This window comes from Drosophila willistoni, assembly GCF_018902025.1.
Source record: "Drosophila willistoni isolate 14030-0811.24 chromosome 2R unlocalized genomic scaffold, UCI_dwil_1.1 Seg167, whole genome shotgun sequence".
NCBI classification, from domain to species: Eukaryota; Metazoa; Arthropoda; class Insecta; order Diptera; family Drosophilidae; genus Drosophila; species Drosophila willistoni.
In genome coordinates this window covers 13,128,403-13,154,627 of record NW_025814050.1, presented here as the reverse complement: position 1 = coordinate 13,154,627, position 26,225 = coordinate 13,128,403, and the positions used below count along the sequence as shown (strand labels likewise).

The 26,225-nt window shown below is 35.8% G+C and overlaps 1 protein-coding gene across 1 annotated transcript in view; it reads right to left on the bottom strand.

Moving 5' to 3' along the window:
- Window positions 1–895: 895 nt before the first annotated feature.
- Window positions 896–26,225, bottom strand: part of LOC6642329 (roundabout homolog 2) — a 51,148-nt gene continuing 25,818 nt past the window's right edge. Inside the window, exons 3-12 of the mRNA XM_023175793.2 lie at window positions 18,970–19,072; window positions 13,612–13,896; window positions 13,342–13,482; window positions 13,143–13,274; window positions 11,725–13,035; window positions 11,491–11,589; window positions 11,122–11,362; window positions 10,609–10,769; window positions 8,701–9,001; window positions 896–3,289 (exon numbers count right to left, since the gene is read on the bottom strand). Coding sequence (XP_023031561.2) covers window positions 2,134–3,289; window positions 8,701–9,001; window positions 10,609–10,769; window positions 11,122–11,362; window positions 11,491–11,589; window positions 11,725–13,035; window positions 13,143–13,274; window positions 13,342–13,482; window positions 13,612–13,896; window positions 18,970–19,072 — 3,930 coding nt within the window. The 3' untranslated portion in view covers window positions 896–2,133. The remainder of the gene's footprint in view (window positions 3,290–8,700; window positions 9,002–10,608; window positions 10,770–11,121; window positions 11,363–11,490; window positions 11,590–11,724; window positions 13,036–13,142; window positions 13,275–13,341; window positions 13,483–13,611; window positions 13,897–18,969; window positions 19,073–26,225) is intronic.

Genomic DNA, 26,225 nt, shown 5'->3' with positions numbered 1-26,225 from the left:
GAGAGAATAGTGAAGTTGGTTTGGATTGCTGCAAGGGGTGGGGGATGGGGCGCATAGTCGCGGCTAAATTGGGTTTACCTGACCACCATATCGACCATTGACCACCACCAGAGGAATTCAAATCACAAAATCCATGGAATTGTCCAGGACCATGTAGGAAGAGCTATGGCGACGCCAAATAGTTGAGGCTGCAAATGAAATGAGATGAAATTTGGCCAATTAGAGGAAATAAATTTCATTAACCCAAAAAAGTAAGTAGATTCTTTAAATTTATTTTGTTGTAATTTAGTTTTTTTTTTATTTTACTTTTAGGCTTTAATTTGATGCATAATTTATCAATTAATTGATTACTTACACACACTTTTGTTTTTGGTTTTTTTTTCCAGCTATATTTTAATATTTGCTGTAATCGTTTTGCGGCAATTTTTAGTTTTCTTTCTTTTTAGCTATTTAAACTAAATCTAGTTGTCAGTTAATTACAGTTTAATGCTTTAATTACACAGTTTAATTTTGTAGAGTTTTCTTTTTTTTTTTTTTTTGGTTTTCGGGTTAGCATTAAATTATTTATGATATTTTACATTTAACAGCCTTATTATTATTAGCATTCTGCGGGGGATTATTACACAAAAAACTAAATAATTAATTTCTTTTGTTGTTTAAATGCTGTGCGGAGTTTTATTTTTTTATATTTCTAATGCTATTTTTTTTCATTTGTGTATTTTTTTTTTTTTTTGTGTTAATATTTCTGGTGTGGGATTTTTTCGTTAGGGTTTTTCACAATCGATTTTTGTTTTGGCTTAAATTTTCATTTGTGTTATTCTTTTTTGTTGTTCAAACTCTACTATAAATTATTAATTTATGTTTTGTCACTTACTTTTAACTACAATCTGTGTGTGGTGTGTATTGTGTGCTCTGTTCAAGTAGGTTTTTGTTTCAGTTAAACTTTTTTGCTTGCTCGGTAATGCAATAATTTTCATATCAAGGATGTACTTTAATTTATTTACAAGCCAATAATTTTGATTGGGTTTTTCGTTGTTACAAATATTTCTGGCGGAGGGGAAAAGTGTGGGTGTTTTTCTTTTTGGATATCTTTGGGGTAGAAATTGCTAAATTTAAGTGGAAGTCTAAACTAGTTGTGGGAATCGCTAAAAGGTTATTCACTAGGTTGCTCTAGTTAAATGAACTACTATGATTTAGGCTGGGCCGTTCTATATTTTATCTCTAGCTTAGATCACGTAGTTTTAAGTTTTAAGAAGAAAAGTGTTAAAGAGGGAGAAAGTTGCTGAAATGCAGACCTCAACTAAAATTTTCTGTTTCACTTTTTCTTTTTCTCAATAGTCATAGGAAACTGCTATAGTTAGCTTACAATTGAAAATTTGAACAAGTTAATCACTCCATTTACAATCTTCTTTGGTATATAAAACTCTATTAGTCATATTCAATGAGTTTTAAGTCCAATTAAAGCACTCAAACCATATAAAGTTTGGACTTGATATTTCAAAAAGTTATGTCTGCTTTTATTTCAATAATTTTAAAGTTTTTGAAATACCAAAACAACTAATTAAATTTATCTGTTCATAGCTAAACTGAAGATTTATTCATTGTTCAAATTATTTCTATGAAAAGTTAGAAATTTATATGGAAGTCAAAAATTATCTTTAATTTTTAAGTCTGAAGAAATTAAGAGAAATGTGATCTAAGTCACATAAAAGAAGCTAAAGGATGTTTCACTTGAAGTTAACAAACAAATCAACTAAATATATTTCATTCTTACACCCCATTCCTTAACTTTTCTTTAGCAACTCTTTTTTTTTAGTTCTTCATTAAACATTTTAGCGAGATGTAAAAGAGTCTACTCTTTGGTTCCTACTCCTTTCAACTTTAAGAACAACCTTGATATAGTAAGTTACCCATTTAGTGGATCAATTTTTTAGCCTATTTTTATATATTTACGTCCATCTATGTCTCACCTCGAAAAGTTGACTTTCCAATCGCACTAGCTAAACTTCCACCATCCAATACGTTTCCTACCCAAAAAGATGTCACAACATTTTCTTTTTTTTTTATTATTTTCACTTAGTCTATTGAGCAATTATCCCTTTTTTTGCATAGCTTCTTCTCGTTTTTTTCTACTTAGACGTTTGCAGTGGCACTGAAACTACTTAGAAACTTGCTATCACCAGCCAAACTATTCACACTAAGCGAGGATGGATTGGCATTGGGGGCTAGGGCTAGGGACTTGTGTGGATCACCTGAACCAGCATGGAATTGCTGCAATTGATGTTGCTGCTGTTGCTTAAATGATTGATATGCCTCCGAACTGACAGCGGACCAAGTGCCATCCTTGGCCTTAACGTAGAGATGCTGTTTGCTTGGCTGCTTGCTGCCAAAATGATAATCTCCGGTGCCAGCTATCGATGCCGATGAGGCCCAATCATTGAGCAATTGATTGGTAGAATTCGAGAGAGTTGGAAAATCTCCAATCTCAAGATTGTCACAGGCCGGTGGACCACCAGTCAAGAAGTCCAAATTGCCATTGGTTGTTGATGCTGTTGTTGTTGTTATTGAATTGTTGGTGGGATTATGACGCATTGAAGCCGGCGACATGGACATTGCCGATTTGCCAAGAATATTGTTTTCACTCTTATAGAGAGCCTTCGGTTGACGCTGACGACGAAGTGTACCAACGCCACCACCGTTGGCCATCTGGGCGGCCAATGTTGTATTGGCATAGGCGCCAAGACCCTGTTTTAGGGCATTGCTGGCTAAAAGCAATTGTTGCTGCTGATTGAAGGGATTCATCCGCTCCGGTTTGCCATCGATGGCTTGTTCCATTTTATTCTCCGTAATGTTGATCTTTTTCAGTTTCGCTGGCGATGCCGTCAATATGGCCGTCGAAGCAGTTGATGTAGTCATGGGATTCGATTGATTATGCAGTTGCTGCTGCTGCTGTTGGTCAAGGCAGCCATAATGAGCACTTGGCGGTGCTGAATACATGCCCGTGGCCTGATAATCATTCGAGATGATTCCATTATTATTGTTGGGCTGCGGTTGTTGCTTGGTATAGCGATTTTGATACAGTTTCACATTGGCCACCACATTGGTGGTGGCATAGGCTCCACAGCTATCATATAATGATGATGAGGATGATGTTCCACCGCCAGTAGTAGAAGTCGTAGTAGCAGCAGTACCGGAAGTTTGCTGCGCATTTCCGACAATCATGCCCAGTCCACTTTTGAATGTTGAACATGCAACTTCCGCATAATCGGGCATATTCAATGGGGAGAGTCTGTAAGGGAAGGGACACAAAAACCTTGTTAATATCTCACATACTGCTGATGCATACTCTGTATGGGTGTGTGTGTGTGTGTGTGTGAGTGTTCATAAATCAGTTGTTGGAGGAAATTGCTTTTGTTAGGCCATGCATTAATGTAGCTTCTCCGGAAATTACTCTGTACTCTGCTACCTTCTCATTAAAAATTGGTTTTCTGTTTCGTACTCATTTCTCGTACTCTCAATTCCAATTTTAGTTAAATATTGGTTGTGTAGTGCCCCAATTGGGCAAATGGAAATGGGTATTATAGGGGGTAGGGGGATTTATATGGGTGTGTTCCACCCAACCATTAGCATTCAAACTTTCTAATTAGTGGGCGTTGGTGGTGGGGCGGAAAATCGTTTGCTAACTTTTTTTTTCCTCCATGTTTTTCGTTCCCGATTTTTTTCTCTCTCCCTTAGGTTTCCTTTTTTTTCTGTGCTTGTTGCCAAAACTTTTTTATTGCGCAAATTTTTGTGCACTAATTAAGCTAATGAGATAATGCTTATCTATGGCAGTTTTACTTCGTCTCGATGATTTCCCGTAAAAATTATTCAAACGAATAAAAATCCATGCAAGTGCGAATGTGTAAGCATAACTTTTTATGCGAATAGTTTTGCCAGTTAAATCCAGCCAAATTTGTAACAAATATATCTAGAAATTATTGATGGGAATGTTTACAGAAAAGTACGGTAATAAATAAATGGATTTATTTAAAATTTTCAAAGAGATTAAAAAAACTATATTGAATACTTGTATTTAGCCTTTAAATGTTTCTGTTTAATCTCTTCTTGTTACACATAAATAAAATGTTTTATAGTTAAATATTATAAAACTTCTGTATTCTGTTAGTTAGTAATAGAACGACTGCATGAATAAATTTTGAAATGTTGCACTCTGATTACAAAATGAAAAGTTATATGCTTACATTAAACAATTTAATTTTCTTAATACTACTTGAATACTATTTCAATATAAATTTTATAAGCTTTAAGTAAGCAAAACGAACTACGTAAATGGCTAAATCATTTGTAAACTCAAATCACTCTAAATATTCACAATGTTTTGAGTCACCAGTCTATTTCTAAGTCACCTCATATAATTGATTAATGAGATTGTTTAAAAACTCAAAAAGCTCTGAGTGTTCGTAGTATTTTGAATATTCATAGAACTAAGTATTATTAAGTACTAAGACTTTAAAATATTATTCATTTCGCCTTTTAAATGACAAAGAATTAGTTCTTGGGACTTAAACTTAAATTAGTGACCATATAAGTAAGTATTTTCACAGTTTTTTGTATTTTATGTAGCAAAGGCATGATGCAATTGGGAGTGCAAAAGTCATTTCTTGAGTGTTATATTATATATAACCGTACTCATCCACTTCATTCCCTATTTAGTCAATTCAGTTACAAATTGATATAATAGAAAGAAATTCGTACTCGAATTCATTCATTTCATTCAATGTAGTTGTAGTAGTCTAACTTCATTCAACTTCAGTTTTATGCCTCATGCAGTAGTAAATTTGAATGTCTCAAATGTCGATTTGAACCTAATAAATAAATAAAGTTATTTTTTAATGGTCAACGCATTAAGAAAAGATTAATTAATTGCTCTTTTCATATCAAGAATTGCGTGAAATGCAATTACCTAAGCAATTAAATAATATCTGTGAGAATTAACTGCTTTAATATCAACGATTTTTGGCCCATTTAACCCAATCGCTCGCGTTTGTTTAAAGACGCCTGAAAATATGCAACGGAATTTGAAATTTTCCAGCAATTAAGTTCTGTCGACGCAAACACAGGGGAATATTGTCGCTGTTCGTCTTTTCCGGCATTTGCATATGCCAATGGCGTAAAAGTTTTCATTCATTTTTATTTTTTCCAATGCCTTCGAGTGTTAAGCCCCGGTATGAGGGGCTGGGGAAAGCAGTGCCGGATCTAAGCAGCGCAATTCTTTCCCTGAGGGCTATCAATTTTTAATTGTTAATTTAGCGGTGAAAATTGCGTTTAGACTAAACAAACCAAGTAGGTGTGTGTGTGTGTATGTGTGTGCGTGCAACTTGAGGGTGGATGATTTCTCAAATCAGACAACCCGAAAAAGAAATTAAATATTTTAATTGGAAATTTTTAATGACGCAAGTTCTAAACGCGCGTGTCCCACACAAAGGGAGTGTTTATGTAAACACAAACACAGAAAACAAAAAACTCCAGCAATGTTTTGCTTATGTTATACTTTTTACGATTTTACAACGTTGTTAAAATGCACAAGAGCAACAACAAACAGAAAAAAGAACAGCATCTTCGTCCAAACAAGGGGAGAGAAAAGTTCCCCAAAGTTATACAACAGAAAAATTGAAACGGAAATAATGAAAATCGCGTAAAGGAAGTGGCAACAGCATTAGAGGAATGTAGGTGACGCAAGCCAGAATGGCAAATGGTTGGGGGCAAGAAGGAAATGTTTCCAAATTGAAGTGGAGACAACAGATACTCGTATTGTTCGAAGAAAAAAAATAAAACACAAAAAATAAAAAAACAAGAAAACACGTAGCGATAAAAAACTTAAGTGTACTAACAATTGTATACTCTAACTTCTTAGGCAATTGTGACATACAATCTATTTAAAGATTTCAAAAGCGTATTACACTTTTTGTCGAGCTAGAATTAATAAATTTTTAAATTCAATTAAATGTGGGTTAAGATTAAGATTGTTTTTTTAGAGTATATATGATTTTTGATTTAAATTGTACTAGCTAAATTGAATGAAAAAGGATATTTTATTTTCATAAGTTCAACAAACTATATACAGTGTGTACCAAAAAAAAGACTTAACTTACAAAATTCTAAAATTCAAAATAAATAATTTGAAATGAAAAATAGAATTTTTGAAGCTATAAATACAAATGTATTTTCTTTTTAAAAATAATATACAGAATGAACCTGAAAAGATTCCACAAGATATTTAACAAACCTGAAAAAACCTGAAGATATTTTACAAGTATTTCAACAAAAATGGTTGATTTGGAACACTTTATGTAAAAAAAAATATTCTTTGTTTACTATTTTAAACAATTTTTTTTTGAATTTTCATAAAGTTACAAAATAAGAATTGTAGATAGTGATTTATAATTAAAATCAAAATATAATTAATTGAGCTAACATTCCTATGCCTTAACATGTTTCCATTGACATTTTAGATTAGTGCTTTAACTAAGTTATTAGTTAATCTACTTTTAGATACCAAAGTATCTCTAAAAAGCACTCGCAACTCTTATAAATAGATACTGATTATTTAAATAACAAATAATAATTTTAAATGATAGTTAAAGTACTATAATGAATCTATTAGGTAATTTGTCATATGACAACCAAAAACTAATGATTTAAAAAAATTATGTGTCATAAATATTTTGCTTTAAGTAAAAGTTCATGACAATTTTTTTGCACGGGCAACACCTCTTAAATACATGTTATACCTTTAAGGAAGGGTATAAAAAGTCAAAACAAATAAATGCGTAAAATGCCGCAAATAAATACGCGCAAGTTTCTACTGAGCAAAAACAAAAAAAATATATAAAATATCTGAAGCTGGAGGACAGCAATATGTCGCCAGCAGTTGAGTTCTTTTATTGCGCCTTGTTTGGCTTTTTTTTTCTTTATTTTATTTTTTTTTTTGTTTCTTATTTTCTTTCTTATTGTTGTCACAACGGTACATTAAGCTTTAAGGAAACTTTGTTTTTTGGCAAAGAGCACGAAGAAAGATGTAAAAACAAAAACGAGCTGTGAGGAGGCTGGGCTAAGAGGGAATTTGGCTTAGCCACAAAGGGATTAAAAATATTTTTAGAAAAATATTTGCGATTAGGATATCAGGGAGGGGTATAAGGTAAATAAAAAGTGACAAAAGCTTAGCAAATAATTGTTTCAAAATAAGTAAATTCACTGTCAATTCTTGGAAAATGTTATAAAAATTCAAAGAAAGTTAAAAGAAAATTTTTTAGTTCACTGAATAATTTTTCTTTAAATGAAAAGTTGATTGATTTTGGAATTAATTTGTCATTTCTTTTATTCTTAAGATTTTGTAAACTTTCTTTTGATTGTAAAGTAAAAGTTATTTATCTTTTGGGTACACAATTGTGTAAGATGGTTGCTAATAATAGAGTCATAGGCTTTTGCACCAAAAAGCTTTTAAATTTTGGACCTTTTTTCTGGCTTATCAAGATGACAGCCCCTAATTATCTACTTTAGCCTCTCAATTTTAGCTCCTATCGAGTTTTGATTAAATGGGTTAGGTTTGTTTCAAGATATTTGCTAAAGTAGTTTATACATTAACCATTTCATCCATATACATAAAGATTCAGAGAATTTCTTATCTAACAAATCTGTAATTAGGAAATACTTATATGTACATGAGGATCGACTAATTTTGGTACTATGCAAAAAGGGACTCTCAATCAGGCAAAAACTTATCCATTGCGAAGTGTCATCCGTTTAATTCCAATTTTCCTTACTATTTAAGTCTCGAATAACGCGAAACACAATGAAAAAGGCAAGAGAACTTCTTAATGCTAAAATATCTTTTGTTTATTATGTAAAATAACTGGCTGTGACTTTAATTTTTATGCAAAACTGGTTACCAAGGTGAGTTTTGGATATCAAATATGTTTGCTTTCTTGAATGCTTTTCATTTAACCTCCACGGCCTTCTTACATTTTCCGAACCTCTCCCCTGGGTTGAAGTTAATACTACATTGTTGTAGTTAAAGTGCATGCCGGAAAAATAAAACATAAAAGTACATAACATCCAATATAACAAGCAAAACAGATACGAAAAGCTGAACACGAAATATGAAATTCATGTGCGTCGTATGTATCGCGAATGTATGGAAATTAAATAACGGTGGCTATTGTAAATGCCCGCAGTGGAAAATGAAAGAAAGAAAAACTCGAAATGAAAATGAAATGGAAGGAAACAAACACCCGCGCAGTAAACAAGAAGTTACCCTCCATTGAGGGGTAACAACATGGCCCAAAGTAAAACCCGTTCAAGTGTAACAATTTAATGGCGCTTGTTTGGTTTTGGGAAAGTGGAGGATGGCAGATCTGGCCAGAGGATGGGGTGGATGGTTGGGTGGTGGGTCCACACAATTTGGTTTTTTATGAGCCAACCAAAGCCGTAAATACAGAGAATAGTGTACGGAGTTTTGCAATGGTTAAAAACATTTAAGCAATTGCGGGTGATTCTCATTTTTTGTTTTTCCGTTTTTCTGTTTCTGCAATTTTTGTGTAATTAAACAATCAGCGAAGCGTAGACAGGATATTCAAGAAACTTCCGTGTGAGATAAACAAACCAACAACAATCATCAACCCTTCTTCATTCTGAACTCACCTCTCATAATCGGGTAGGAGTGAAGGTTGTCCTTGTTGTGGTTGCCGCTGTTGTTGTTGTTGGTGTTGATGTTGGGCGGTTGCCTGTGCGTAGCCCGGAAGTTGCTCCTTTGTGGCTGCACCGCCACCACCAACACCACTTGGATGTCGCCAAACACCGCCACTTGGATCGATCCACAAGCCATTGGGGCCCGTTGTCGTGTTGCCATTTGGTCCGTTGATGCCGCCGCCGCTGCCAACGCCGCCTCCGCCGTTTAGTGGCAATGTGGGAAACTTTCGCACAGTTCCGATTGCGTGATTACCTGAAATAAAAACCACAGAAAAGAAGAGAAGAAAAAACACAACGACAGCGAAGAGAAAGAAGAAAGTCAATGAATGAATATCATAATGGCTTTCCAGCAATGATTACGGCTCGTTAGTTAAAACTAGTAACTGGCTTTTACTTTGCAAATAATAAAAGACGGAAATTACTTTTTATATTCAATTGGTAAGGTTTTCTCCATGTCTATGTGTGTGTGTTTTTCTCAGACAATTGATGTGATTTTCACGTGAGCATTTTGTTGCCGTTTTCTTTTTTTTTTTTTTTTATAACTTTACCAAACTTCAATTTCCCCTAAAACTTCTGCCCTTCTCCTTCTATACTGCTCCTGCTGCTAGTTATCGTTTTGCTTGTTTATCTTTTTATAGTCGCTTTAACCTTGGCACTGCCTTGTGGCTGACTCCACTGGCAAAGATTATTGCCACTGGCAAGTCCAAGTGTATATAATGTTATGAGTGCGTGCGTTTCAGTGTCTGTAGTTTTGTGGCTAAACAAAATGGTAGCCTAATTGAGACCAGGCCATAAAACTAGTTGGTCATAAATCATAGATTATATGGCCAAGTGGTGGCTGCCACTGCAAAGATACTACAGGAACTACAGGCAGATGGTCTAAAGACATACGAGACCAAAATGTTTGGACTTTGATTATTAAAATTTAGTTTATTTGTTGACCAGAGGAAGCATCATGTCTTTTGAATGAATCTGTTGTCTAAACGAAAGTCAATGTTACATTATGAATTGGCTTTAAAAAGAAAACAATTTTTCCCTAGCAACAAGATTCCTAATCTTTTCACAGAATAAATATTTCTAACCAGATTTTCAAATTGAAGAAGAATATTTATGCCCGCACTTTCTATTCAAATATTGTGCTCAAATTGAAACTTTAAAGAAAGTCTTAAGTTTTATTTATAATAAAGTGAACTTTAAATTTCAGATTTCTTAACTGGATACTTGTGAATCTTAATATTGGATACAGGACTTGAAGTCATTTTCCTTTTTAAGCTTTGTCTTAAAGACCTTTTACTATCTCATTTTTGTACCTATTTTGACTATTTCTGCACTTTTGTGAATAAATTACTGACTATATATCAAGGATGAACTATTATGCTTCTGAGAGTCTGTAATCTTTAATTAAATTCAACTGAAACCTTTGTTAAAGTGTCTAAAATACATTTTAAATAAGACTAAAATCGTTTAAAGATTCTTTAAGCTGTTTAAAACATAGCTTGATTTGGAATAAGCCTAACTATCTTAGACTTTGAGCTGTCTGCCTATAATGTATGCAAGAATATTTAGCTACCCCTCTAATAATGAATACAAATCACCTCTTTTATCAGCTTTAAATTGGTTCATTGTTTGCTTTTGTCCCTCTCGTAAATTACTAAACACGCAATTACCTCTCGACTGAGAGACCTTTCCGAGGCAAACAAAACACACAAAAAAGAAAAAAGTGAATGAAACCCAAAACTAAGCCATGCAAATAATGTGCCACCAAAACTTAATCCACAGACACAAAGGATGTGGGGTAAAAAAAAATAAATAAATAAATTTATATTTAAATTACAATAGGAAATCGCCCTTCACACTCACCATGTAAACTGCCCAGCGAGGTCTGCTTGATAAATTGATAGCGCTTGAATAGAATCAATGCGCCCAATAGAAACACAATTATGGCAATGATGGAGCCCAGCAGGACAATAAACCAGGTCTGTGTTAAAAAGTCATCGGCAATATCACGACTGATGGGATATCTGCATTAGACAATAGACAAAATGGAAAGAGACAGAGGCAGAGACAGAGAAAGAGAAAAGAAAGAAAACCAAAAGCGGAATGAGTTCAGGAAGTACGTGTCCTGGGCGAGGCTTAGTTTAATGGTCACAAAGTCGTCCGCCATCGTAGTCGCAGTCATTCCCGTTCGTTGTCGTTGTCATTTGGTGTTGGCGCCTGCCATTGTCATCGTTTGCCATTAATGGATTGATGTGAATGTGCTCCTGCTACCAGTTTCCAGCTTCATTGGGCGGGGGCCCAGTCAAATGAGCTTGTGGCACAATGACAATGGCATTGCCAACCATTTGTCCTCCTCCTCCTCCTTGACACACTCACCGTGTATAGCCTGTGTCCAGTGATTGGGTGCGTGCATCGATGCGCAATATGGCTGGTTTACTGAAGGGTCCGACGCCCACCCGTGTGGCAGCAGCCACGGCTATATAGTAGGTGACTCCTGTGGTGAGGTTGGCCAACAGTAAGGTTGGCGTTGCCGCATCTATGGTCATATTTTTGAATATTCGCGTTGTATTGTGCACGTCCAGTCCTTTTACTACCACATTGTAGCTGGTGAGTATGCCTAACATGAAAATTTGTGTGTGTGAGGGAAAATGAAATTAAATGTAAACACACAAAGGAGGCATAGAAACAAAAAAAGAAACATACAGACTAACGAACTGTTGATGCTCTTTCTACTCTTGTACATACCATTGCGCGTCCGATTTGGTTGCGGCGGCAACCACTTCAAAAAGACTGAAGTTCGATTGAATTGTATGGCCTCCATGCCATATGGTGGAGCCTCCGGCACTGCAAGCAAAAAGACCACACACACACACACACACACATACAGTCAATTTAGTAAACGACAAACAATTTAATATGAGCTAAGTTAGCTTTAGGTGGTCTTTAAATTTAGGAGAGCCATCTAATTGGAGTTCTTACCATCTTCCAGAGTGCGAACTTGTCGCGAATTGGATGGTTTGCCTACGATGCTCTTGTAAAATGGCACAAGAAAAAACTCATACGTAGAAGCCTTGGCAAGGCCCGGCACAGTGCAGGAACTGAGACCTTGTCCCTTGTTTAGCAGTGTCAGCATCTTGTATTCGGGTGAATGTAGTTCGCGGGCATACAAATAGAAGCCTTCAATGTACTGGCCACTATCGATGTCCCAGCCCAAGCGAACACTGGTTGAATCACTGGCATTTGCCTCGAGTAGTTCGACAACATCATTGGCCTGCAGCAGAGTCTCCACATCGCTGAGCAATAACTGAGAATTGGCTGTGCCCATATTATCCATGGCATCTCTTACGCCCACAAGTTTGCCAGCCGTAATGGGCTCTGAGATGGGTGACGGAGGTGAGAAACCCAATGCATTCTCAGCTCTCACTATAAACATATAGGCGGCTCCATGGGTCAGACTTTCCACCGTGAAAATGGGCTCATTTAATCTCGCTGCTATTGGTATCCAAGTTTTACTCTGATTTGTGCAATACATTTCCACACTATAACCCAGAAAGGATGAGGCTCCAGCCTTATCACTTGTAGGCCACACTATGGTCAGGGCAGAGGCTGTGGCATTCAGTATCTTGGGTTGTCCTGGAGCTGTAGGACATTTACTTTGTTCGGGAGCTCGATAGAACTTAATATTTGGATTGGTGGGCAATTCAATGCGTAGGAAACCACTCCAAGTGGACTTTCCTGCCCGCGAACTGGCCACACAAGTATAAAGTCCTTGATCCTGTTGACGATCCAAATCGGATATAATCAAGTCTCCTGCTGTAGTGATATTCAATTTGGTGCTCGGTTGGACTGGTATGCCATCACGATACCAGGATATAGTTGGATTCGGTAATCCAATGGCCTTGCATTGAAGCGTGGCCAGAGATTTAATAGGCAGAGTTTGATTTACAGGTCCAGCTATGATTATGGGCGGTGGACGATCTTCCTGCGAGTCCAAACTCAATTGAACTCTTGACGTTATGCTAGCCACCTCATTCATGGCATTGCACAAGATGACCAGATCTTTGTCAGCTCGCTGAAATCTCGTCAAGGTCAGTATGGAATGCCCCTCTTCGGTATTGAGGCTATGGAAACGATCCAGAGGCGGGGCACCAGGGAATATCAATGTGCTGTTATTCTTTATGGTCCAGAACATAGTGGGCTTGGGATTACCACTGGCTCTACACTCAAATGAGGTATCAGCTCCAAGTTCCACAGATTTACTTGCTGGACGTTGAATGAATTTCGGGGGAGCTACAGTGTGCAAAGGTGTGGAATGGATCACAGGGATAAACTAGTTAGCTAAGTGTGTTAACTAAAGGCGCTAGCGCTAAACTATAATAATAATGTTCCATACTCACCATAGACTGTAAGGGTACCCATGGCGGTGATGGCACCGACTACATTATCCGCTTCACAGCTATATTCACCTTCGTCAGCTATGGTGACACGTTCCAAACGCAAACTGCGATCCTCGAGGACACTAACACGATCTAAAGTTACAAAGGGTTAGGGGATATTTTTCATTTGCTTCGGGTGCTCCAGTGAACTCTTGCTTACCCAAGGGCATATTGCCACCAGAGGCTGTGCGTAGCCACAGAACATCCGGCATGGGATCTCCACCTACACGACAGGGAAATGTTACTGATGTCCCCTCTAGAACCGTTTGATCATGTGGTCCTCGTATGATGTAGGGCTTAACTGCAAAGCGTTACAATAATGGGAATGTTTAGCTCAACCCAAGTCACATTCCAGCAAATTGAACATGACACATTGATTTGAGGTGCCATCCACCCCCATCATTTGGGAGAAGGACTTTGGGGGACTTACCATGTACTTTCAGAGTGGCCAAAGAGGACTCGCGAACACCAACTGGATTCTTGGCAATGCACTGGTATTGACCCTCGTCAGTCTGACGTGCATCCTGTATGGCCAAATTGCCACCATCAACGATGCGTATACGCTTCGAGCCCTCCAAATCCAATTTCTGGCCACCCTTTTTCCATGTCACCGTCGGCTCAGGTATGCCACGCGGTGCGGCGCACTCCAGAAGTGCCGTTTCACCTTGGGCAATGCGTGTGTTTTGCGGCTCCAGGCGAAACTCATCGCGTAGGACTATATGTAGAAACAGAGCGAAAAAAGGAAGCACAAGATGAGCAATGTGTTTTGGGGGATACGTGGCTAGCCAGAGGCGTCATTATAGGGGATTTCTTTTGCCATCAAACAATGTAGACTGGCAAGAGCTACGCCACTGTAAAATGTGCGTGTATTTCACGTGGCTTGGCCCCTGTCCATTTTCAGTTGGTGCTCTGCTCTGTTGGTTTGGGATGGCAATGGGTGGGTTATAAATTATCTTGGTTTTTGCATGATAAATGCCCTTGCTGTCCCTGTCCTGCCTTAACCTGTAGGTGTGTGTGTATGTGCGGGTGTTTGCGGCCTGACAGCAAAGATAAATTGTTGGTAAATGGCATAAATGTGATTTTTATACGCCCGTACAGTCATACCATCATCATCTACCTATACATACATATACTTACATATATGTACATTCAATACATGTACATTTACCCATAGACAGCTTCACATTTGTAAAGGAAAAAATTGTCCATAGGAGAGGCTTTTTATGTAATTTAATTCCATTCCATTTCATTTTTGACTAAATGACATTTCGAAATTCCTGAAATTTTAGTCAGCTATTGCAATAAGTTAATCAATGTCACTTAATTGTGTTAGACTTAATGGGTCTCTTAGGTGCAGTCCTCTTTCCAAATCATTCTAGTTCATTAAGTAATGACTTAATGCATCTAGAACTAAATTTACTATGGTCAAGATTATCTACTCAGTAATGTGTCTTAATTTTTCAAAAGAAAACGATAAGCCACATAACAAAAGAGTTTCTCATAATTAGGCATCTTAGAGTTTTCTATGTTTAATTAGAAGCATAAGAAAACTTTATTGCTAATCTTAAGCAAGTATTTCATATTTTTCGGCTTAAAGATCCCTTTCTCCAATCCTTAAGTCAAGTCTTTTCTTGAACAAATGTACCCATCTATACATAAAGTAACTATAATTAATATTATTCACGAAACAAATTCTAGTTTTTAGCTTATTTCAAATCTCCAGTGATTATTGTTAAAGGATATTCTATGCAATGTTTACAACGCTGATGCGGTGACCCCGTTCACTTGCGGATTTAAGTCAAATTAAGCACATTTCTCACTTTGTTCCAGAGTCTGACATTTTGAAATGCAATTCTAAGGATTTTCACTTTGATCCCCGCTCTCTCCTATACACTCAGATTGCGTGGTAAATCAGACTATTATCAACATTTCTGCGCCGAGTAAAAGCAGTAATTCAGCTGCCAGCATTTATTTTGCTCAGCATTTTGCTTTATCCTTTGTGTTCTTTTTATTTTTATTTTTTTTGCATCTTTCAGATTCTTTTTCTTCTCATCTTCATTTTGCCTGCTGCTGGTGCTTTTGTGGTCAAAATGGAAACCTGTAATTTGCACACGATTCTCTCCACGGAATCCCCACACAGATGGCTGGCTGGCTGGCTGGTTGCCTCTGACATAGCTCGATTTGTTCGGTTATAAATTTGCTAGGCGAATATTTGTCCTCTGGTGCATATCACAGGACAGCAAAGAGTAAAGTACGAATAGATTGGAGAGAAAAGAGACAGAGGGGGCCACCAGGGTAAAGGTAGAAGTGTGCAAGAAGTGGTTGTTGGTGGTATAATAAATCAAGTAACTTTCAAGCACTTGAAAAGCAGAGCTAAAGTAAATTTTTTACCATGAAAAGCAGCAGTAACCTTTGTGCACTCTCCAAATCTCTCTCTCTCTCTCTCTTTCTCTTTATCTCTTTCAAAAAAGTACTATACCAATATGTATATACATATATTTATATATATATATATATATATATATATAAATCCATAGCGAAAACAGCTTTTACCTAAATTAAATTTCGCTTTTTTAATCTACAAAGTGAATAAGCGCATTTCTTTTATACATTTTTCTTTTACTTGTTGGTTTTTTTGGTTTTCTTCTTTTTTGTTAGTTTCCTCAATTTTTGGTTATGCAAAAGAATGCTAAACCATGACTTTTATATTAAATTTAAAGTTGAAGCATAATAAATCAACATAAATCAAAGAAAATTTCAACGCTCTCACATTCACATTCACAGCAAATATTCAGTCCAGTCACTTTAAAGGCAAACTTCCCCAAAAAAAACAAAACAAAAAAACAACGACAGGACGAAAACTCTTGTAAACAAATTGGCAAGTGTCGCCCTTAAGATACCCTGTAGTAAAAGAAAGTTAATTACTAAAGGTTCTTGCCTTAAATTATCGATAAAATATAAGATACTCCTCTCCCGCGTTAGCGTTCTTAATAGATAAATTTCTATTAAAATGTTTGCTTTACTTAAGTGATTGTCCAAACTATACCCAGCTGAACATACCCTTATTTTAAGAGGGTATTAAAAATCAAGCAAACTTTTAATAGCCAGGCAAGTTTCGCTTCCTTCTTTTACCATCCTCGTGCTGGGTACCAACTCAGCAGGAAACACGCCAACCATCAATAAATTAATCAAAGTCATAATCAGTGTCAGGTTCAGTGCCACTGGGCGAAAGTTGCCGTTGCCGTTGCTGTTGATGTTCTTGCTCTTGCTCTTGTTGTTGTTGTTATATAGGCCTGCCAATGTATTTTTTTTGAGGTCATGGCCCATGGCCCGGGGTCTAGTCAAGCGGAAAAATCTTGCTGAAAAGGTGCAAAATGCCCAAACCAAACCACTGATAATGAGTTAATAAATGAGTCTTAATCTATGTTTATCATGTGAGATTTATGGAAAGATGATAACTACTTCAAGTTGCTTGGAACGTGATGAAAGATTATTTAGTTGTAGCAAAGTTAGAAGAAAAGGTTTTTGCCTTAGCTAATTAAGGGACCAAGTTAAGATGGTGGAAATAATTTATGTCTGAGAAGATTTTGCTTTGAAAAAGTAAGAGGTTAAGTCTTAATGTATTAGTTGTGTCTTCTACGTGGTTAATTAAATGAACAGACAGTAAATGGTTGTCAATTTTGGATATAGCTTCCAATCGGAAGGTTTAACAGATTTCTTTGTGTTTGTTCAGTATGTTGAAAGATTACAAAAAGTCTTGGAGTAGTATGATTCATAAGGATCTTATAAGACAGTCTTACTTTTAGCCTGTTTTTATTAATCCAAAGGTCCAACTTTTTATTAAATTTTTCTCCCCTTTCTTGTTATTAAATTTTCATATATAAATTCGGCAAATTTATTTCTCTTCTGATAATTTCTACAAGTTTTTTTTACTGAAAAATATGCGATCCAGTTCAAGTTTTTAATTTTGTTTTTGTCCTTAAAGTGTGTTTGTTACTTTCCATATGCTTTAGGCTAAGCTTTTCTCATTCTATGTCAGGTCATACGTTGCGTATGGGTAATGTTGACTCTGCTCAAAGCGAAATTACGCTGACAACATCAAATATTGTATATGCAACTTATGTTTATTATTGACAAACCCTCTCCCCCCACTCACCATTCCCAACCACATACCCTCCTCTAGCCTTAACCAAGTGAACAAGTGAACCCGCCTTTACAATTTTCCCTCCTACTTTTCTCTTATATTTGTTGCTGTCCTGTACGCTTTTCTTTTCCGGGTTCTTTTTTTTTATTGCCTAACCCAATCAATGCGAACGCCTTTTGCCTTTGCCAAGTTGCTGATCCAACTCAAACCAGAACCACAGCCACAATAACGACGTTTTAACCAAGCAAACAAATTTGACGTGCTTTTCGTGATTTACATGCAAATATTGAAAAATATTCCCCAAGGATACCGCAAAAAGCAAACCAACAACTGACTAAGGCTAAATATACATATATATGTACATACATATATTTATATATATAGAGAGAGAGGAAGAAAAAAATATGGCATGAAGACAGCACATGAAAAAAAAAAGAATATATAAACTCCAAAGTGCTGAGGCCACAGAGCAATATCGATTTTCATGTGGGCGGAATACACGGAATGTGAAAAGGCATAGCAAATAAAAGAAATATTAGCCAACAAAAGACAAAGTGGCAAAACTGGGGGGAGAGTAAACGTCAATACAAGGAGCAGGGGAGCAGTTCCAAATGGTTTTGAATATAACGGCATACTTATGGATCTAGTCTATGGAGTAGTAGATGGAGTCGGATGATCTCAAAATATTCAACTTATTTTGGGATCTAGTCTTGAAAAGTACTTAAGTACTGGAGTTTGGGTAAGTCAGTCAGTTAAAATTAGTTATACAGGATCCCTAAATATGCATCTTAACATTTCATTGATATTTAGTGAATAATTTTAAACACACATTGGGAAATTATGATTAAATCAAAAAATTATATTTAATATTTTTCAAATCGTAAATTCAACCCACATCAGATTATCCGTGCAAAAGTAAGTGTCTCTTGTTGTAATTTCCAAAAAAGGAAAATGAGCAATAGACCTAACTCAACGCCATCTCAGCTTCGCATGCCACCTAAAACCAAATCCTGCCCCAATAAATCACACACACTTGCACACACACACGCACACCCACACGCATGAAGCATATATGTAGCTCTCATCTGAACCCATCAACCAACTAACCAAGCTAAAAGGGCTTCAAGAGTCAAAAAATAGCAAAGCAAAAAATAGAAAGGCACAAAAAAAAAACAACCAGCAACAACAACAAAGACGAAAAATCGTCCGAAAAAAAAGAAAAACCAGAAATGAAAACGGGTTAATAGAGGCAGCAATAGAGCAGGGACTAGACTGGCAGAGATGGAGCAGCCATCCAGATCAAGGATGAGGCGAAGGAGGAGGAGACCTTCTGACAAGACAAGTGGGTGCGTTCAAGCGGAAAACTTGTAAACGCAGCTAGCAGCTAGTTAGTTAAGTGGGCGGACCGGGTCGGACGGGTGTGCTAGTGTGTGTGTGTGTGTGTGTGTGTGTGCGAGTGGGCGGACTGTAAAAAGGCTGAGCTAGAGAAAGAGACAGAGAGCATAGCTATCCCGTCTCTCTGTGGTGGCCCAACAAAAATCAACATCAATTTAGAATATTAAAAACGCAGACACACACACTAACATGTAGAAGAAGCTAAAAAATGGGAATGGGGTTTTTGAGGGTTTATTCGATTTGACTTACCAGCAACTTGCAATGTGGCATTACGACTGCGTGCCACGCCCAATTCGTTCTTCGCCTCACACCAGTAAATTCCGGCATCTGTTTCGCGACGCGAATTGACAACCTGCAAGAAGACCAAGAAACAGTTGGTGGGTTAAAAAACGATGAACATTAACAGACGGAGAAAGTGTGGTTGTTGGCGGTGGGGGTGGTGGTGGTATTTGGTGGGGAAGGGTCAACAATATGTGGGTGTATGTCTTTCTTATTGAAACGAACAAGACAGACGTTGTGGAATTTCTTGTGTATTCAGTGGGCATTATAATTTTGTAGTTGAATTTGATCTTTCCATAAGGGTTAACTTAAAAGGATGTCTACTGATTGTGAGATATATGGGAAAAAGTTAGTGTTTAAATAGTTCAAATATATGCATGCATAGTTCTGAAACACTTTAAATATGTAGGTTAGTTGGTGTAGTACACAAAATAGACTTGAAATTTATTTGATTTTTGTCCTTTGACAACAACAGCCAAAATATTTGATTTGAAATATTACCGCAAATTAATTGCCTTTAACTTTCTTGTACTTTTACTCAAATATATTTTAGATACGATCTTAATATTGAACTTTAATCCATTTATGTAAAATAACTTTCTACCTTTCTTTAGTTTTTACTTTATTTTATTTTCCTTGCGCACCCACAACTCTTTAATTTTAATGTCAAAAAACAAATCAAGACTTTCCCACTTATATCTTAATTACGGAAAAGAAAATGTTCGTATTATTTGAAGTAACATTCAATAATAGTTTTAAAACCATTTCCAAACTAAATATTTCAATTTAAAGTTAATAATATGACTGTAGTTAAATTGTCTTTCTTTGTCAGTTGGCTACAAACTTTGAATGGGTTTTTAACTTTTGCACAAATATAAATTGATAAGTTTTACTTTACATTCATATCGAATCAGTAATAATGATATTTTGATCTTAAATTATTACACTCATTTTAAAATGTTTTGGGTTAAAGAATTGTCAACTTCAAGTAAAATAAATAAATAAATGTTGGTGATTGTGATCTTCAAAGATTTCATGAAATTGAGAACATTTAGTTACAATATTTATGATTTCAATTGTAACAAATTTGACTTTTGCTTACAGTTTATAAGGGTAAAAACGATTCGTTGCTTTTTGTATGGGGATTATTTGTTCAATTGTTGTAATTTCACAAATGGTTACAACAAAAACAGTAACAAGTGAGCTACAAAAGTACAGCAAGACAAATTTCTAAGACATTGATTTGCAGAGTCCTTTTCACTGGTTTCCTTCCTTCTTGTTGAACTCCTCCTCCGCCTACACTCTCATGCTATCTCTTCCTCTCCTTCTCTGTTGTGTTGGCCCATTCGGATCTTTTGTGGGCCATAAAACAGTCAGCAATCTGTTGTCTGTTGCTCGTCTGCTGGCTGCTTTCAAGTGCTCAAATCATAAAATGTCTCTCGAGCAACTTTATAGTTGCTACATGGAATCCCGAGTGTTAGAAAGGGAGAGGTAGTGTGATTTTTGGAGTATGAGAGGGGTGGATAGAGGCAAGGGAAAGTCGGTCCTTCTGCCTTCCCCTCGTTGTTTGTTTATTTGAGTTTGTTGTTGTGTTTTCTTTCTTGCACAAAAGAATTCCCTAACATGCGCTTAAAATTAAATGTCAAACTAAGTTGTGTGTGTGTGTGTGTATGTATGAGTGTGAGTGTGTGTGTTAGCCATATTTATCTGAAGACAAGAGTAGGTAGAAGAAGTTCGCACAATTTACACAACTTCTGTGCCTCTGTCTTCCTTCTCATCCAAGTGAAATTAAGTGTTGCGCTAAGTGAAGATGACAAAAGGGTTCTTCAGCTGTATTATTCTTTCATTTAATCTTCCTTCCGAAGTATGTGGTGTGTGTGTGTGTGGGTGAGTTTGTGTATATGTGTATGTTTTTGAGTGTACTGTGCCGCGGGTGTGCTTTATAAAACAAATAAGTTGGTGCGCTTGAGGCGTCTCGATTGTCATACTTCTCCACATAAGCACACACACACAAACACAAACACTTACTTACACACATAGATACTATAGTTGTATGTGTATACAAAACAACAGCATCTCAAAGAGATTACTTTCGACGTATCTATGTATAGATGCAAGCAACTCTTTTCTTGAGTTGATTATTATTTGCTTTTGTGTTGTTTTTTTGCTTTCCTTTTTATGCAGTTTAATTAAACTTACTTCAAAGTTGACCTAAAAAATTAAAAAAAAAAAATATTAATCTAATCGCTATCGATATATGCTACATCTATCAATATGACTTTCAAGTAGAGAAGGTTAAGTGTTAATTCATAAATAGGCTAAGAAGATATAAACTAATTCAAAGTTATAAGTAAAAGTAAGTTAAAAGTACAGAAGATAAAAAAAAAATATAAAAAATCATTTTTTTAAACAAATTTGTGTCTCTAAAACCTTTTCATTCCCTTTACTTGTGCCTTTTTTGTGATCCCAAAAATGCTGTTTTTTTAATTTGAGCTCAGAAAGCCAATTTTGATAGTCCTTATTAAGTTTAAAACTCAAAAATTAAATGAAACATACATTTAAATTGAAACTAAAAGTTGTTTTGACTTGCTTGCCTACAAATAATATTAAATGTTAATCTTTTTACACATTTGCTGGAATTTTGAAAATTCCAACCAAAGAAATTTTGCTGCCTGTTGCTTCTGTTTTACCTGTCTGTACATCTATTTTTACCTATTTTCACATGGTTTTTCACACACACACACACAAACACAGAAATTCACATATGCAATTGAATTTCTCGCATAGATTTACCTAATTTCATTTCCATTTGGCACGTTTTCAAGCTCAATTAAAAGCATTTACACGTCACATTTTACAGACTTTAAATTTTAAACCAAATTATAAAACACTCAAGAGAAACACAGACTGCGCGAGAGAGAGAGATAGAGAGGCATATACTTTGTATGTCTATCTCTTTTTAACTCAGACAATTACAAAGTGTAACAACATGAAAAACGAAATGGCTCCCAAATGAAATGTTTGAAAATTTATGGGTATTTTAAATTAAAACGGAAGCGTGTTTTCAACGCGCGACTACACACAGATACGGATACAAACACATACATACGCACACGCATACACACACACAGACACACACACACACACCCACAGAGTGATACAACAAGCTACTAATACAAGCACAGTCAATATATTTTATAGCCACACAGTTTCCAGGCAAGTCAGTTGGCTGCCTTCTTCCTCTCCTTCCCCTCCCTCTCGATACAGCGAAAGTCAAAAGATGCACGTAGCACACGGTGAATGTTTTTTGTTGTCAAATCAGTTTCCGTGTTGCTGCTGCCACCGTCCAGAGGCAGCACGCACAGGAGCAACAGCAGCAGCAACAACAACAACAACAACAACGACAACAAATCCTTGGAGCGCAACCAATTCGCAACAATTCGCGTGGCTCAAGTCATTAAAGATATAAATAAATTTATGTGACTTTTGGCCATGTTTGTTCTGTGCCCCGTATTCTTAGCTGTTTGCTTCTCTCTTTAGCTCACAAACAAAATTAAATTTTTTCCTTCCTTACTTTTTTTGGGGTGGTAAAAAGATGTCGAAACACACAAAAAAGAATAAAAAAAACCAGCTTACTACATTGTCTGGCTTACAGCTCTTTTTCTTCTTCTTGTTGCTCTTCTTTCTCTTTATGGTGGATATTATTTTTTAGGTATTTTATTTTCATTTTATTTCTCAATGGTTGCCATTGCAACGTTGTCGCTTTTTATGAGAAAGGATAGCCAGAACACGAAACTCTCTATGTTGTGAGTGACTGAATGGATAGTAAGTACTTTCATTTCAATTTTTAACATCAGCAGTAGCATCAGCAGCAGCTGCTTTGTGCCTAGCAAATGAGCTTAGTTTTTTTTTTTGTCCTGTCTGCTTATCTCTTATGCAGTAGATGACTAAAGCGAAACATGGCGTATACTTGATATTCGAAAGCTACTAAAATAAAATAGTAGAGTAGGTCAGTAAATGGAATGAAAATAATTTAGATGCGAAAGTAAAGAAGATTTATACTTATATATATAATAAGAGCTTAAGCATAAGCAATAAAGTAATAAAATATGAATTATTTTTGTTCAAGTATAAAGCAAACGGAAAAACTTCTTCAAAATGGGTAGAAATTAAAGAATTATTTGTCAGAGTAATCTAAGAATAAGTGAGAACTAGGTAGTCATAAATGGGACGTCACAGTTCACTTACAATTTTTAAAGGAAACTTAGTCTGAGGTCCGCCGCAAAGTAGTCAAATAAAGCGAGTTACTTAGAAGACATATGTAAATGTAAATATTTCTTTCTTTATGTTTTTGAAATATTAAAAACCTTTTTAAAAAGGATCTGCAGCATATAAAGGTTGATAATTATGTTCTTATTATTCTTTTTTGTTTTAAATTGATATTAATATTGATCTCTTAGACAGAGGAATGGAAATTTCGTATATACATATGTATATCTTCTTAGATTATTAGTCTTAGCATTTATGTAATTATATGTACATATACATACATATATACAAACCAATCAGCAAGTATTCCCTTTTAATTTTTCATCTTTACTGTATTAATTTTCACTCATATTTGCTCAAAGGCATTTTCCATTCTGGCTCACACCTTAAGTTGGTAAGTAGAAAAATATAAACCCATAACTCATACGCAATGTTGTCCTCAACTCTACTCTACACTCTACTTAAGCTCGTCTGTGGGTTTTATTTATTTATATATTTATGTGGGTATATATATGTATGTATGTGTGTAGTATACTTATATATTTTTTTTATGAAGCCGCGAATGTGTCAAGCGTTTGTAAACTCATTAAAATGTACTCGTTGTACATGCAGTGAAAAAGTTATGTTCTCCAGGGGAGAGAGAGAGAGAGAGTGAGAGTAGGAGAGGTGGAAGCAAGTTGAGCCAGACTCCGGCAGAAACAAGTAACTGGCATTAACTTCTTCTTTTTTTTTTGTGTCCCACTCATTCTTTGCAGACACACTGAGGCTCCGTTTAAGTGCTCTCCAGCTGTTTTTAATTAAGATGGTGAAGCTATTAAGGAATCCAAAAAGCAATTCACAACTCTTTTGATTCATTTGCCATTGCATTAAATGGAAACTGCCTGCTTTAAGTTGCCCAAAAACTAAAACGAACTAAATGCAGCAAAGGGAGTTAAAGAGATGTATTAAAAGGGGATTGAGTAGAGGTTGAGCGAAATGCATTACTTGCCAGCACTTCAGAGTCAGACAGAGCAAACATAGAGAGCTTCAGCAACTTTAGTGAAGGATGTTAAGAACGATGATGAATACCAAATAGAGATGCCAAGTAAGTTGAATCGCTAGCGATAAAGCTTTGAAACGATTGCAACGACTTTGTAATCAGTTTGAAATAAATTGAAAAGCAATACATGTTTCAATTTGGCCTGAAGACTGCTTAAGAGTAATTGAATATAATTTGGAGAAGAAAAGAAATCATTTTTAAAACTATTCTACGGCACTTGTGTGACGTATTAAGAAAGCATAATTTTTATTTCCGGATACTAGAAGAAGTAAAGTCTAACCGCCTGTTAATCTGAGCAACTGATCTGTTACAAAGAGACATTTCTTTTTGCATATATTTTTCTTATTTTCTTCTAGAAAACCAATCAGAAATCTTTACACTGCTAATAATTAAAATTGAATTTTCGCAGAATTTAAAATTTGTTTTTAAGATATTTTAAACATTTTGAAAGTCCCTTAGCTATATACTTAATTTAGCTTAATTCCAAGCAGACTAAAAATATTGTAAACTATACTTGACTAAATAAACACATTTTCCTCTACAAAGTAAATTGATTGCAACGTGAATTTCAACTCTTCTTTAAACACTTAATAAATTCAAATGACAAAAATTAGTTTACCTTTAACTAAATGAAGTATAACCAGACGAAAATTTTGTCTTGCGTTATTATGAATTGCTATCGCATCTCTAATATCCACTCTTGAAGAGACTAGTTTTTTTTGCTGCTTCGGCTGAAGTGTGGAAGACAAACCAAAGTGCTGCTCCATACGTATACATACAGCCTCTATGTATGTGGGGGTGTGTGTGTGTGTGTGAGAGAGAGTGTGACTAACTTGTCTGCTTTCGTATTTCGCTCCCTTCAGTTACGTAAATTATAGTCTGTCTTTCCAAAAAGCTCGCTCCTCCATGTCACTTTTCACTATACGCTTCAAGCTGTTATTTTTTCGGGAGTCCTTTTTTTCCTGTGAAACTCTCCCACACAAACACATACAACTATACATATGTGCTATTGTATTTTATTGCATATTCCCCTCTATTTTGCTTGTACATATATCTTAGTCCGTCTTCTTTTCGAGCACTTAAAGACAAAGTTCTATTCTTTTTTCTTATTTTGTTTGGTCTTGGTTAAAGTTGTCTGGCAGAGAAGAAAAAAATTTGATAGTGTTGCATACTTTTAGGCCATTTGAAGTGGTTGCTTCGTCTGCTTGGCATTTATAAGTAAGATGAATTGTTTTCTTTTTTTTTTGGGGGGGAGGCGGTTTTTGTGTGTGGCTAAATGAAATGCTGGGCTGAAATTAGAATGTAAATTATGTGGTGGAAAAAATGAACGAAGAATGATATTAAAGAAAACGAAACATAGGAATAAAGAGAAAGAACAAAAACTTCTCTTTTATGAAATAGCGTTCAAATAGTAAAGTGAAATAAAAGAAAGAGCAAAATAAAAGACAGAAATATGCAACATTTATATCTGTTAGCTTTGTATGTGTGTGTGTGTGTGTGCTTTGGTATTCTTTTATTAAGCTTGAAATATTTATGTGGCCACCGGCAAAAGGAAAAAAAAAACACTACTGGCAAAGGACAAATAGAAGTACTGAGGACTTCTCATGCCATGAAATTAATTCATTTAAAACTCGTTAGATGGGCAAAAAGAAACAATTTTTATACGAGCAAAAGCAAAAGCGGAAACTGAAGTCTGCAAAATCCCGGAATCCTTTTTTCCACTTAAGTGATAAACAAATACACTGACATTCAACGCAAATATTCACACACACACACACACACAGACACATATATACTAATACGAATATAGTCTAAAGGAGTTGCAGATGGCAGGCAGATCGAGTGTGAAAAGTGGCAAGCTCCCGTTCCGCTTAAAAACCAGCTATGGCACTCTTTCTCCCTGAGCTACCATTCCCCA